We start from the raw sequence: 12,599 nt of genomic DNA on the forward strand, positions 1-12,599 counted from the left end.
TAACATAGAGACCGTGTAATTATTCTTTATTCTTTAGCATGCTGAAAGCACTAGTAGCAAGTAGCAGTGACGGTATACAGTACACGGGAAAAAAAAAGTGCATGATGCAGCATGTCCGTACACTATTTCCTGAACATCTAGCTAAGCAAAGACAAGGTGTGTAGGACGTCCCCAGCCGTTCTGGGGCAATTTACACATTTACATTTCTGGTATCTGAATCCTCATATGTCTAACAAAAACCTCATCCATCTGAACAAGCAGAACACACAAAAGCGAAAGCTAAATTACTCAAAACGAAGAGTCTCGACAACAACAAGAGGGCTTGCTAGCATGAGGAAGCAACATTTTTTTATGGTATGTTTACTGTGTTAGCAACCAGACTTGTGGAAATCCCATACTGGAACGTTGCCAGGCAGAAGAAAGGCTCATTTTGATACATTATGCTCCCAGGTGAACTAGTTATCAGACTTTGTAGGATCCTTCTTCTTCCCATAAGTTAGGCCAGTGTCCTGGTCACATTATAGGAATCGACTCACAGAATCAGTACATGGAATAGCTTGTTTTCTGGGTCTCAGGGATACAGTGAAAGTGGGGAGATGAGGTTACCTGAGGGTCAGGAATTGGCTTCCGTTTCTCAACATAGCGGTAAGGATCGGAGGCAGCAGTTAAAGCAGCCCGCTCCTGTGAAAAAAAAGGCATATACCATTTTGAACTGAGTGTACAGAAAATTTACCAGATTCAATTTCATATTAAAGGAGAGGGGTGGGGGGACTTGAAATATGGTAACACTGCGATGGTTTGAAGTAATTTGGTTCATTCTCCGGATGCACATCCAAACTAAGGCATATATGTGAATGAAATAGAATGGAAACATTATATGGCTCAACAAAGAAAAAAATAGATAAACAAGTAATAACCGCTTAGCAGGATAGATATGAGAACATGAGTACATGACACATGTGAGTAAGGGTATGTTACTGGAGTATGACATTTTTAATAGAACAAAGTGTCCATTTTAAAAAATGGCAGCTCACAGAAAGTAGCAATTTATATTAACATTTCGATATGGTGGATGTAAGAGCTGCACACAGTTCCACCTTCTATGAGAATGGCCATTTATTCGCCCTAAGTGGTATTGCCACCGTCATACCTAGTTCTTTACACGTATGCCGGCTAATTTTAATTTATGCGCTGAACAAACCATTTATTGAAGTGCATCACTACATTATTCTTGCTCGGAGAAGGGGCATATTAAGTCTCCACTTTTAATTCTACGAGTAAGATGGCATCACAGGACGAAGAGGAACATCAGCATAGGTTTGATCTAAGTGGTGCTTCCAATAGTGAAATGAAATATGTTCTACAAGTAAAATGACATCACAGCACGAAGGAGAAGACCGGCCCAGGTTTGATTTAGGTGGTGCTTCCAATAGTGAAATGGGATGTGTTCTACAAGTAAAATGGCATCACAGCACGAAGGAGAACACCAGCCTAGGTGCGATTTAAGTGGTGCTTCCAACAGTGAAATGGAATCTGTTCTAGAAGTAAAATGGCATCGCAGCACAAGGGGAACACCGGCCAAGGTGTGATTTACGTGGTGCTTCCAACAGTGAAATGGAATCTGTTCTACAAGTAAAATGGCATCGCAGCACGAAGGGGAACACCGGCCCAGGTGTGATTCCAGTGGTGCTTCTAATGGTGAAATGAAATCTGTATTACAAGTAAAATGGCATCACAGCACGGAGGGCAACACCGGCCCAGTTGTGATTTAAATAGAGCTTCCACTAGTGAAATGAAATCTGGCAGAAAAATGGTGGACAATTGGCCGGTTTCTACCCAAAGTGACAACAGCAGCATCAATTCCGAGCAATCCAACGCGCAATTCCTAGTAGTAAACAGAGAGTTCTTGATGCCAACACCTACACACGCACGAATTCCTACACTCGCCAGGGAGCAGCTAAGCAGGCAGGCACAGATGTGAGTAACCGCAACCTACATACGGTAGTGATCTGAGAAAGCAACACGTCCAGAATGATCCACCCAACAGAAGACAACTGGAATTAGTAGCAAGGGGGGAATGGAAATGGATACCTCCTGCTCCTTCTTGAGCTCGCGCGCGGGCCTGACCCAGAGGTAGTAGGCGAGGGACCCTGCGACGGCCCAGGACGCGGCGTTGCTCCACCCGCGGACGCCGCCCATCGCGTTCCCCACGAAGGACCGCGCGCTCCCGACCGTCCGGCTCCACCCCTTCGCCGGCGCCATCTCTGACTCCTTTCAGGCACGCTCCTCAGGGAGCGGAGCGGTGGCTTCTGACCGGCCGCCGCGGAGTCGCCTCGCCGCCGACCCCCAAATCTCCGCTCCGACCCCTCTCGATCGCCTCTGTGTCTAGTAGTGGTCCGCAAGAAAGGAAACGGAGCAGCGCTGCGCGAGGTAAACCGTCGTCCGTCGAAATGACGGCCCATTTGATGCATCGAGAGATGCTGGGCTGGAATGTACCGGACAAGTCGACGAGTAGCCCAGGTCGAGGGCACATACTGGCTGGGCCAGAGCCCATTGATAAATGCGATGTGCTTACGGAAATTTCCATTCGGTGGTCACCCTGGGTCTCCTGGGAGGCTGGGATGAGGACGCAGGGATGCCGACTTGCGTCGGCCAGACAGAGACAAGCGCCACCGCCTGAGGTGACACCGTCATATGCGCCATCGTCCGGCGAGAGACGGAGAGAGTGGGGTTTGCTAGATTATCCGAATCATCGACAAAAATCTAGGGAACCACTAGGAGCGAAGAGATGTCGGGGCCCCAAGCTAGTCGACTTCCTCGGGCTTCCACCAAAGCAACTACTAAGGACGAAGGTGTTGGGGAAGGTGTCGGGGTCCAGCGGCCGACGTATTTCGAACAGCTGCGCGCGTCCATTTGCGTCGTCCGTGAACATGGTCATGCGTTCGTGGCTCCAGCGATCCGACGTATTTTAGGCACGGAGCCATTTATTTTTTAGAAATATCCGAAAATAGCTGAAATAATTAAATTGTAAGAAGATATGGCTATCATATTGACTTAAATTGAGATCTCAAATAAGTTCATCATATTTTGCACATGGAACGACACAAAATGGAATCCAAAAAATGCACAACATGGCCAGAACAGCAAATATAATCCAAAAGGAGGTCATGGTGCTTGACAATGGCGCCGCAGATCAGGCGTCTCGCGCGCGGATTTCGGCGAGCTTCTTCATGAACCAGGCCCTGGTGTCGCCGTCCATGTTGCTCAAGTTGGTCAGCATGATCCTTGTGTCCTCTGCACGGGTTTTGGTCTTGGCGTCCATCCTTCTGGCCTCTGTGTCACGCAATTTGACCTCGGCGTCTGCCATTTTGGCCTCGACGTCCATCCTTTGGACCTCAATAACCTCTTTGGTAAGGTTGAGGTAGATGGCAGCTGCGGCCTCTTTTTCTAGATGCTTCTTCTCGTCCCTTTTATCTAGGGAAGCTCTATTCTCGGCCATGATCTTCTCCAAGGTCTGGCTCAACGCAAGGGCTGATGCCTCCCGGGCTAGATCGGCTTTGGTAGCCTTATGGCCCCGGAGATGAGGTGGAAGGGCTTTCTGCCGGACGTCATATGAATGACACATGACAGACCAGCACACTAAGAGAGCTAATGTACCGGGTCGTCCGTCGTTGGGGCAGAAGGAGGTATTTCCTCAAAAAGGGTGCGGGGCACCGGCATGCTCTCCTCCGGACATGACGCGTCTTCCGTGTCGCGCTCGGGCATGAGTCACTGCTCCTCAGCGTCCGGTTCAAGTCAGGAACTGGGGCCCCGTTGAAGTGCACCGGCGCGGCGCCGGAGGTGAACCGCGATGCCGTGTGGACCTGCGAGGGTGCATGCGTTCCAGGACGTAGCTGGGAACTTACCGAGCTCACCGACGAGGCCGGGGGAGCGACGCCGACGATCCTCTCTTGCTTGATGAGGATCATGGCCTCCGCTAGGTTCGGATGGAGGCCTACTTGCGCGCCGGCTTTCAGCAGCATCTGCCAAGCGATGTGGGCAGCGGCCTCCGCGTGCTGGGCGGCGATGGGCTGCTGCATTCCTCTCCTTCAGATTCTTGCGACGGCGCGACGCTTCGTGACCTCGATGCATTTCTCCTCCTTGGACGACACCTTCTTTCCCGCCTTCGGCTTAGCTTCCCGGCCGCCGATAGTGGCATGCTTTTATTCGGTCGGTGTCGAGGCTGCTCCTCGGCAATGCCCACCTTTTGGGGCTTAGGGTTGACTGAATCCTGCAGGCTGACACGAGACATCGGATACCAAACAAACAGGGAGAGAGATTTACCCAGGTTCGGGGCCCTCGATGAGGTAAAACCCTTACGTCCTGCTTGTCTGATCTTGATTATCGAAATTATCGGGTTACAATGGGGTAGCTGAAGGCTAAGACTAAGATCTCGTCGAGAGGCTAAGATTTCCGATGACCTAGCTCTAGACTTGAGGGAATTTTGGATGTGGTGATCGTGTGTCCCTCGGCAGACCCTCTCCTAGCCCTTATATTGCAGGCCAGGTCTCGAGAGTTTTGTCCGGGTTCGGCTAGGTTACAAAGAGTTCTACGTCTAAACTTTCCTTTTTCTTCGTCTTCTTTCCTTGTTCGTCAAGAATCTTTCTTCGAAATCGACATAACGGCCCACCTTGGTCGGTTGATGATCTTCATGGGCCCCTGGTTGGGCCGTAGGAGGTAGCATAACATTGGTTACCTGATGGGTAATGCCCACATCAGTAGCCCCCGAGTGACTGGCCGAAGTAAAACTTCGAGCAGGGACTAAAATTGTCTTCTGTCGAACGTCCATAGCCGGAGGATCTTGATCTCTTGAAACAGAAAGTTCATTTTTTATCGGGTGCGCGTTCAGCGCTCCCGATGGGAGTAGCCCCCGAGTCTAGGCACGGAGGCTTGCAACCGTGTGTAGACTCAAGTTGTACTACTCGAATGTTTTCGGTTGTCGATGTTTTCTGCAAGCTGTCGCAATTATCCGATATCTTTTTTATATCGGGTCTTCCATAACTTCGAGTAAAGTCATGCCAATTGATAGTACGTAAGGGATTTGAGTAACGTGCCCAGTTTTGCTCGATAGATCGATGTTGGTTAACTGCCGATGGCAAAACAACGTTACTCTACTCAGAATCCAGTCCCCCGGGCATGATCTTGGATCTTCTGAAATCTTCGAGTCCATAGTTTTTATCGGGTGCGCGTCCAGCGCTCCCGATGGGAGTAGCCCCCAAGTATAGGGATGGATGCTTGCAACCGTGCGTAGACTCAAGTCGAGCAACCCGATGTTGGATGCTTCATGAAGAGTCGAATCTTTTGATGACATCATCAATGACATTGCCACTGCGGCGGTTCGATTGACGGGACGTGACCTGACGGGCCCACCCTACTTCTGCGCGGTCATTTAGGAAATGACTAGTCCTTGCGCATTGACCAAGGCGCCTCCTCGATTTCCGCATGTAGTGGGAGTAATGGGCCGCCGGTTTCTCTCTCTTCTTGACACGTGTATGACTGGATCTTTGTCCATCTTCCCACGATGCAAAAATAACGGCCGCGATCCTCAGTTATTTCTTGTTATAAATAGTGGAACTCTTACATTTTCACTTTTTGCGCCTCCCTCACTGCTCATCTTCTTCCTTTGCCTCCTCCTTGCCATTCTCTCTGCCTCCTCGAACTCTCCAGCGACCATGGGCAAGAAGAAGGGTACTGCTAGCTCCGGTGCTACCACAGGTGCAACCAAAGCCAACCTCGACTAGACCGCATCCACCATCTCCAAGCGTGAGGAGAACAAGATGAGGTCGTTAGGGCTCATCCCTTCTGCCGAATCTGATTTCATTCATCCAGGTTCTGCTTCTCGCCCAAAGCCTCCAAAAGGTTTTACCATCATGTTCGTTGCTTTTCTGCAGCGTGGGCTTTCTCTTTCAGCCCACGAATTTCTTCGTTCCCTCCTCTTTTTCTACGGAATTCAGCTCTGGCAGCTGACTCCTAATTCCATTCTCCATCGTTTGATCTTTATCACCGTGTGCGAGGCTTTCCTCGGCATCGACCCCCACTGGGGTCTGTGGAGGAAAATCTTTTATGTTAAACGCCACATTGGCAATGAAGGCCCTCACGTGGTCGGCGGTGTCGGCTTCGTCGTCAGAAAGGAAGTTAATTACTTCAACTTCCCGATGAGGGAGTCTGTCCAAGGCTAGCAGCAGAAGTGGTTCTATCTTCGAGATATCCCAGCATCAGGCCGGCGCTCCAATCTGCCACCATTCGAAGATGTTCTTGCTGTTGTGCCGAAGAAATCTTGGCAAAACTCCTTGACTGCTGAGGAGAGCGAAGTAGCTGATCAACTGTATGAAAAGATCTCAGATCTAAAGAGTGCAGGGGGCAGACGATGTGTGGCACTGAAGTAGTCACAGTGTTCTTAAAGCGTCGGGTGCAACCAGTAATGTCAAGGATTCATCAACTCTGGCTGTATACTGGTGCCAAGGACAAATCGAGGGTCAGCCTGACTGATTTCTCTGAGGAACATCTTCGAGACGAGGTGCGGCGCCTAACTTGCCTCAGCCAGAAGGACAACGTAGCTATGACTTCGGCTCGCCCTCTTGATCTTAAACACCTTCCTTCCGACGTAATTGTTTTACTTGCCTCCGCATCCGATGCTATTTTTGCTTCTGAATTTAAGACTTGTTATTTTACTTTTGATAGGCTTCTACCGTTGCTCAATGTTATCCACCGACACCCGAAAGTGGAGTAGCTCTAGAAGATGACGACGCTTCCGAAGAGACTGAGGATGACAAGAATATTCTTGAGGATAGCAATGCTTTGGGTGATAAAACCCCCGAGGATGATGCACTTGTCAAGTCCATGCGTCGCAGGAAGATTAATGAAGAACTGATGATCCTGCTCCTCGAGATGACGATGATGCTGACGCAGTTTCTTCTCCTGCTCCTTCTCGAGAGACTTCGGCTCCTCAGGTCACAAAAATACCATCAATACTCTTTGCCGAAGAAGATGACTTGGAGTCAATTTTGTAAGTTTTCTTTTTTTACCTGCATTTAGCTTCTTTTATCTTTACTGAAATTCATTTCTGCTTTATCTAGCTCCGAAGATGATGACGACGTTCCTCTTTCAAAGAGGGCAAAAGTATTATCTGATAAGGCAGAGTCTGCAAAGGAATCAATGCCTTCGACTACTGGAAATGATCGTATGGCCACTCCTCCACTAAGAACAGTCGTGGCCAAAGTTCCCCTTTCGACAGTTAATCCTTCAGCAAGCGCCTCTGCTCCTTCATCTTCGCGTGATCATGTAAGCATCTCTTTTTTAGTAGACAGTATCCAGCGTAGTACCTACCAGCCCCCTAGCCGATGATTGGATCTTCGAAGAAAGCCAAGTATAGGTTAAGATATGCCTGTTGTATATTCCAACATAATCTTTTGATTCCCTTGTTGTAGCCAATTTATGCCACAATTGATGTTGTGGTAGATTTTGCTGATCAATTCACTCGACTGAAGTCAGAAAACGTCCAACTTCGCATGGTTGTTAAAACTTCGGTTGGTCAATTGCTAGAAGCTAACAGGCTAGCAGCTGAAGCGCAAAGCGAAAACACATGCCTAAAGGACGAACTGAAGAAGTTGAAGAAGATGATGAAAGATGAGCAAGAGGCAAGGCACAAGGATTTTATTGAAGCTGACGAAAAGGAAGGTGCCCTCCGCGAGTCCATTGGAAATTTGCTAACTAAGATTTCTTCATGTTTGTATGCTTCTTTTTTAGAATACTTTACTATTTGTAATGAATTGCTTCTCCATGATATTCTAGGTACTGTTGACATGCATGTCGATCGTACGAACAAGCTTCGAGTGGACTCGATGTCGGATGCTCTTACATTTGCGACTGAGTCCAGCAAGCAGATCCAAGATCTCTTGAAGAAGACCAAAGGAGCTTTATCGAGATTATTCTCGATGATGTTCCCGAAGCTAGACAAAAACAAGACTCTTGGAGAAATGGCGGATACTTTCTACATTGACTCCTATGACGCCATTGAGGTATTGAAGCGACGTTCTCGTCTTTACGGAGCAGTCCTTACTTTCCAACTTTTGATGGGGCATGGACTTGGTTCTGACCTGGAGAAACTATATGAAGCATTACCAGTGGATGCCAATGATTGTCTTGTCGACCTTGAGCCTTTCAAGCAACCCTCATTGTCATGTGCCAATCGGATCCTTAAATTAGTTGATCAAGACAAGAGGAAATCTGCATCTGGAGCTGCACCAAGTTCATCGGCACAGCCTTGAACAAGCCTTGCCTACTAATTTTTTAGTTGTAACCCCAAATAGATTCGACATTTGTTCTGTAATGAATAAGGCTGACTTTGTTGTTGGCACTTGACTTTCATCGTATCCTTTTGAATGAAACACTTTCTTGGCTCCCGATGAGAGTTTTCTGTATTCGATGATTTTCTGAAGATGTATGTTAAATATTTTGTTGTAGACTCCTTCGACTTCTTCCCGAGTCGAGAGTTCTTTGAATTCTTCTGCTATTGATGAATCAGAACTTGTGCGTCACCTGCGCGATCAAATTTCCCGACTGAATAAAGATATAGCTGGCTGATACGTCCAAAACGTATCTACTTTCCCGAACACTTTTGCTATTGTTTTGCCTCTAATTTGTGTATTTTGGATGCAACTAACACGGACTAACGCTGTTTTCAGCAGAACTGTTCTGATGTCTCGTTTTTGTGCAGAAATCCAACTTTCGGGAAAATCCTCGGAATTTATGCAGAAGGCCCTATTTTCCCGGAAGACTCACGGAGCCGAAGGGCAAGTCGGTGGAGGCCCGAGGGCCCCACACCCTAGGGCGGCGCGGCCCAGGAGGGGGGCGCGCGGCCCTAGCGTGTGGCCCCCTCGGCCGGCCTCCGACGCCCTCCTTCGGACTACTTATCGCCTTCGACCTAAAAACGCACGGAAAAAAAGTCGAAGTCGCCAGAAACCCTCCAGAACGCCGCCACATCGCGAAACTCCGTCTCGGGAGCCAGAAGTCTGCGTTCTGGCACTCCGCCGGGATGGGGAATTGGAGGAGATCATCGCCATCATCACCACCGACGCCTCTCCATCGACCAGCCATGTTTCCCCCATCCATGTGTGAGTAATTCCCCCGCTGTAGGCTGAAGGGGATGGTAGGGATTGGATGAGATTGGTCATGTAATAGTATAAGATTGTTAGGGCATAGTGCCTAGTGTCCGTAATTGGTACTTTGATGATATTGTTGCAACTTGTTATGCTTAATGCTTGTCACTAGGGCCCGAGTGCCATGATCTCAGATCTGAACATGTTATTATTTCATCATGATATTCATTGTTTATGGTCTTACCTGCAAGTTGTATACACATGTCGTTGTCTGGAACCAATGGCCCCGAAGTGACGAAATCGGGACAACCGGAGGGGATGGTAGTGATGTGAGGATCACATGTGTTCACGGAGTGTTAATGCTTTGCTCCGGTACTCTATTAAAAGGAGTACCTTAATATCCGAGTAGATTCCCTTGAGGCCCGGCTGCCACCGGCTGGTAGGACAAAAGATGTTGTGCAAGTTTCTCATTGCGAGCACGTACGACTATAATTGGAACACATGCCTATTGATTGCTTTGTACTTAGACACCGTTTTATTATTATCTCGCAAATGCCCCGCTTGATTGTTACATGAGTTTCTCTCATCCATGCAACGCCCGTTATCCGTCCCCGTGCCTACGTATTTTAATCCTGCTCGTTTACTATAATCACTACCGTTGTCTCTATTACTCTGCTAGCTGTTATTTCACTATCGCTACTCGCTATAAAACCGTTACTATCGATAAACTCTTGCGAGCAAGTCTGTTTCCAGAGTGCAGCTGAATTGACAACTCCGCTGTTAAGGCTTTCAAGTATTCTTTGTCTCCCCGTGTGTCGAATCAATAAATTGGGTTTTACTACCCGCGAAGACTCGCTGCGATCCCCTATACTTGTGGGTTATCAAGATCGTTTTCCGGCGCCGTTGCCGGGGAGCATAGCTTTATTTGGAAGTTCACTTGGATCTATATTGTTCGCTGCAAATTCTCCATCATGGGTAAAACTCGCGATCCTAAAGTCGCCATATTACCATCCACTACAAGAAAAGGTACAACTATGAGTACCTCTGTTGCTCTTGATTCACCATCCGTGATTGATAAACTTGTTTCACCACCACATGCTTCACTTGCTTGGTACTTCGCTGAATCTGAAAATTCTTATAGTATTGATGATGCTTCGTTGTGCTTGATGATAGTGGTTCATTGGGATCTTTTCTAGATGCTACAATTGCTAGGTTTAGGCAAATTGAAAATACTCGAAACTCCTAATGCTACTACACCTGTTAATTCACTCCGAACTTGATTATTCTAGTGATGATCCTGATGAAGATTATGTGGAGCTTAATGATGATCTTATTAATAGATGCAATGCTACTGCTCGATGCAAGTAAAATTAAAAAGTTTCTCACACAATATACTCGTTAGACATAAGTTATCTCTCGATCCTAAATTTGCCACATCTCCTATATGCATTAAGGATAAAGATTATGATTTTTCTCTTGATCTATCTCATATAGCTATTGTAGAGAAAGCACCCTTTTGTGGTACCGAAAAAGAAAGTGCTCTGTAGAACACATGATTGAACTTTCTTCTATGAGTAGTTTGTTTTCTGATGATATCAAGATGCGTACTTATTTTGTCGTTAAATTTTTTCCTTTCTCATTAAAGGATGATGCTAAAACTTGGTATAATAATTTGCCTCCTGGTTCTATTAAAAACCCAACTGATTTGCGTGATGTTTTCTTTCGAAAATACTTTCCTGCTAGTGCTCAACATATTGCTTTACAGAGAATTTATGGATTTGACCAGGGAGATGAAGAGAAATTGCCTGAGGCTTTGGCAAGATTTTGTTCTCTTATCAGAGCTCGACCTGGACATGATTTAGAAAAGAATGATTTACTTGATATATTTTATAGTGGACTAACCATTGAGTCTAGGGCATATTTGGATAGTTGTGCTTGTTGTGTTTTCGGGAAAAGAACTCAGACGAAGTCTGAAGAATTATTGGCTAAAATAGGCCGGAATCATGATGATTGGACTACACCTGAACCAACTCCAACGCCAATATTGAAGAAGATGGGTTTAATTAAATTGAATGATGAAGATATGAGGGAAGCCAAGAAGTTTCTCAAGGAGAAAGGTATTAAATCCGAAGATGTGAAGAATCTACCTCCCATAGAAGATATATGTGAGATAATTCCCCCTTCATCCATGATTGAGGTACACTCTCTTGAACGCTTTACTAGAGAAGATATTCCATATTCAAAACCTCCTGCTCAATGCTTAGATGAGTTTGATAATTATATTGTTAAGCAAAGTAATTTTAATATGAGAGTAGAGAATCATTTAATGGAAAATTCTCGAGCTATTGGTGAATTGCATGGTATTGTAGAGAGAACCTCCAATGATGTTAAGATGCTTGTTAAACATTTTCAAATGGTTCAAACTCAAATTGATCAACTCACTAAAGTGCAAAATGACTTGTTAAAAGATAATTCTAAAGAAAAACATGCTTATGAAGTAACAACTAGAGGCGGTGTTTCTACCCAGGATCCTCTATATCCTGAAGGGCATCCCAAAAGAATTGAACAAGATTCACAACGCATCGAATCTAGTGCTCCATCTAAGAAAAAGAAGAAGAAACATAAAAGTGTTGTAGAATCCTCTGAACCTGTTAATGATCCTAATAGTATTTCTATTTCCGATGCTGAAACTGAAAGTGGTAATGAATATGATAATAATAATGGTAATGATAAGAATGATGTTTCTGATAAAGAAGAAGTTGAAGATGAACCTGAAAAGCAAGATAAAAATAAAAAGTATACTAAAGAAGATTTTATTGCTAAGAAACATGGTAATGAAAGGGAACCTTGGGTGCAAAAGCAAATGCCTTTTCCTCGCTAAGAAACTAAAATCAAAGGAAGAAGAACACTATAATAAATTTTGTGATTGGATGAAACCTTTATTCTTGCAAATCCCTTTGATCGATGCTATTAAATTGCCTCCTTATTCAAAGTATATGAAAGATATTGTTACTAACAAAAGGAAAATCCCCAATGAGGAAATTTCCACTATGCTTGCTAATTACTCTTTCAATGGCAAAGTTCCAAAGAAGTTGGGCGACCCAGGTATACCTACTCACTACAAGAAAAGTTGCCATGGCCGACGAAGTTGAAGTCGCGCCGTGGTTGCTGGTGTACCATGGCCGACGATTTTGGGTCTGTCCGTTGTGCATGTCAAAACGTTTTTTTTCTCGTTTTTGAGGCCACCTAGCCCGACAAAAACGACCAAAACGTGGCGTATGGTGGCCCGGGACGTGGTGCATCTCGAATTCTCGGGTTCGCCGGCCGAGTCAACGCAAATCCGCACCGCCGAGGGATGTAGGGCCCAGATGGCAGCCTCTCTGGCATTGTTTTTTCTCGATCGCGCCATCTCGTTCAACGCTCTCCGATCGAGCCGTTTACGATGCGGGATCATGGGTCCCG

General features: G+C 46.2%; 1 protein-coding gene across 1 annotated transcript; it reads right to left on the bottom strand.

Annotated features, from left to right (window-relative positions):
• On the bottom strand, window positions 1–2,262 carry LOC124677866. Its single transcript, XM_047213821.1, has 3 exons — window positions 2,092–2,262; window positions 607–681; window positions 1–509 (listed from the first exon to the last, which is right to left on the bottom strand). Exons 1-3 carry the CDS (start codon window positions 2,260–2,262, stop codon window positions 456–458), a joined length of 300 nt encoding a protein of 99 aa, XP_047069777.1. The 3' UTR covers window positions 1–455.
• Window positions 2,263–12,599: the final 10,337 nt, after the last annotated feature.

The sequence above is a fragment of the Lolium rigidum genome, chromosome 1 (assembly GCF_022539505.1).
Source record: "Lolium rigidum isolate FL_2022 chromosome 1, APGP_CSIRO_Lrig_0.1, whole genome shotgun sequence".
In the NCBI taxonomy this organism is placed as follows: domain Eukaryota; kingdom Viridiplantae; phylum Streptophyta; class Magnoliopsida; order Poales; family Poaceae; genus Lolium; species Lolium rigidum.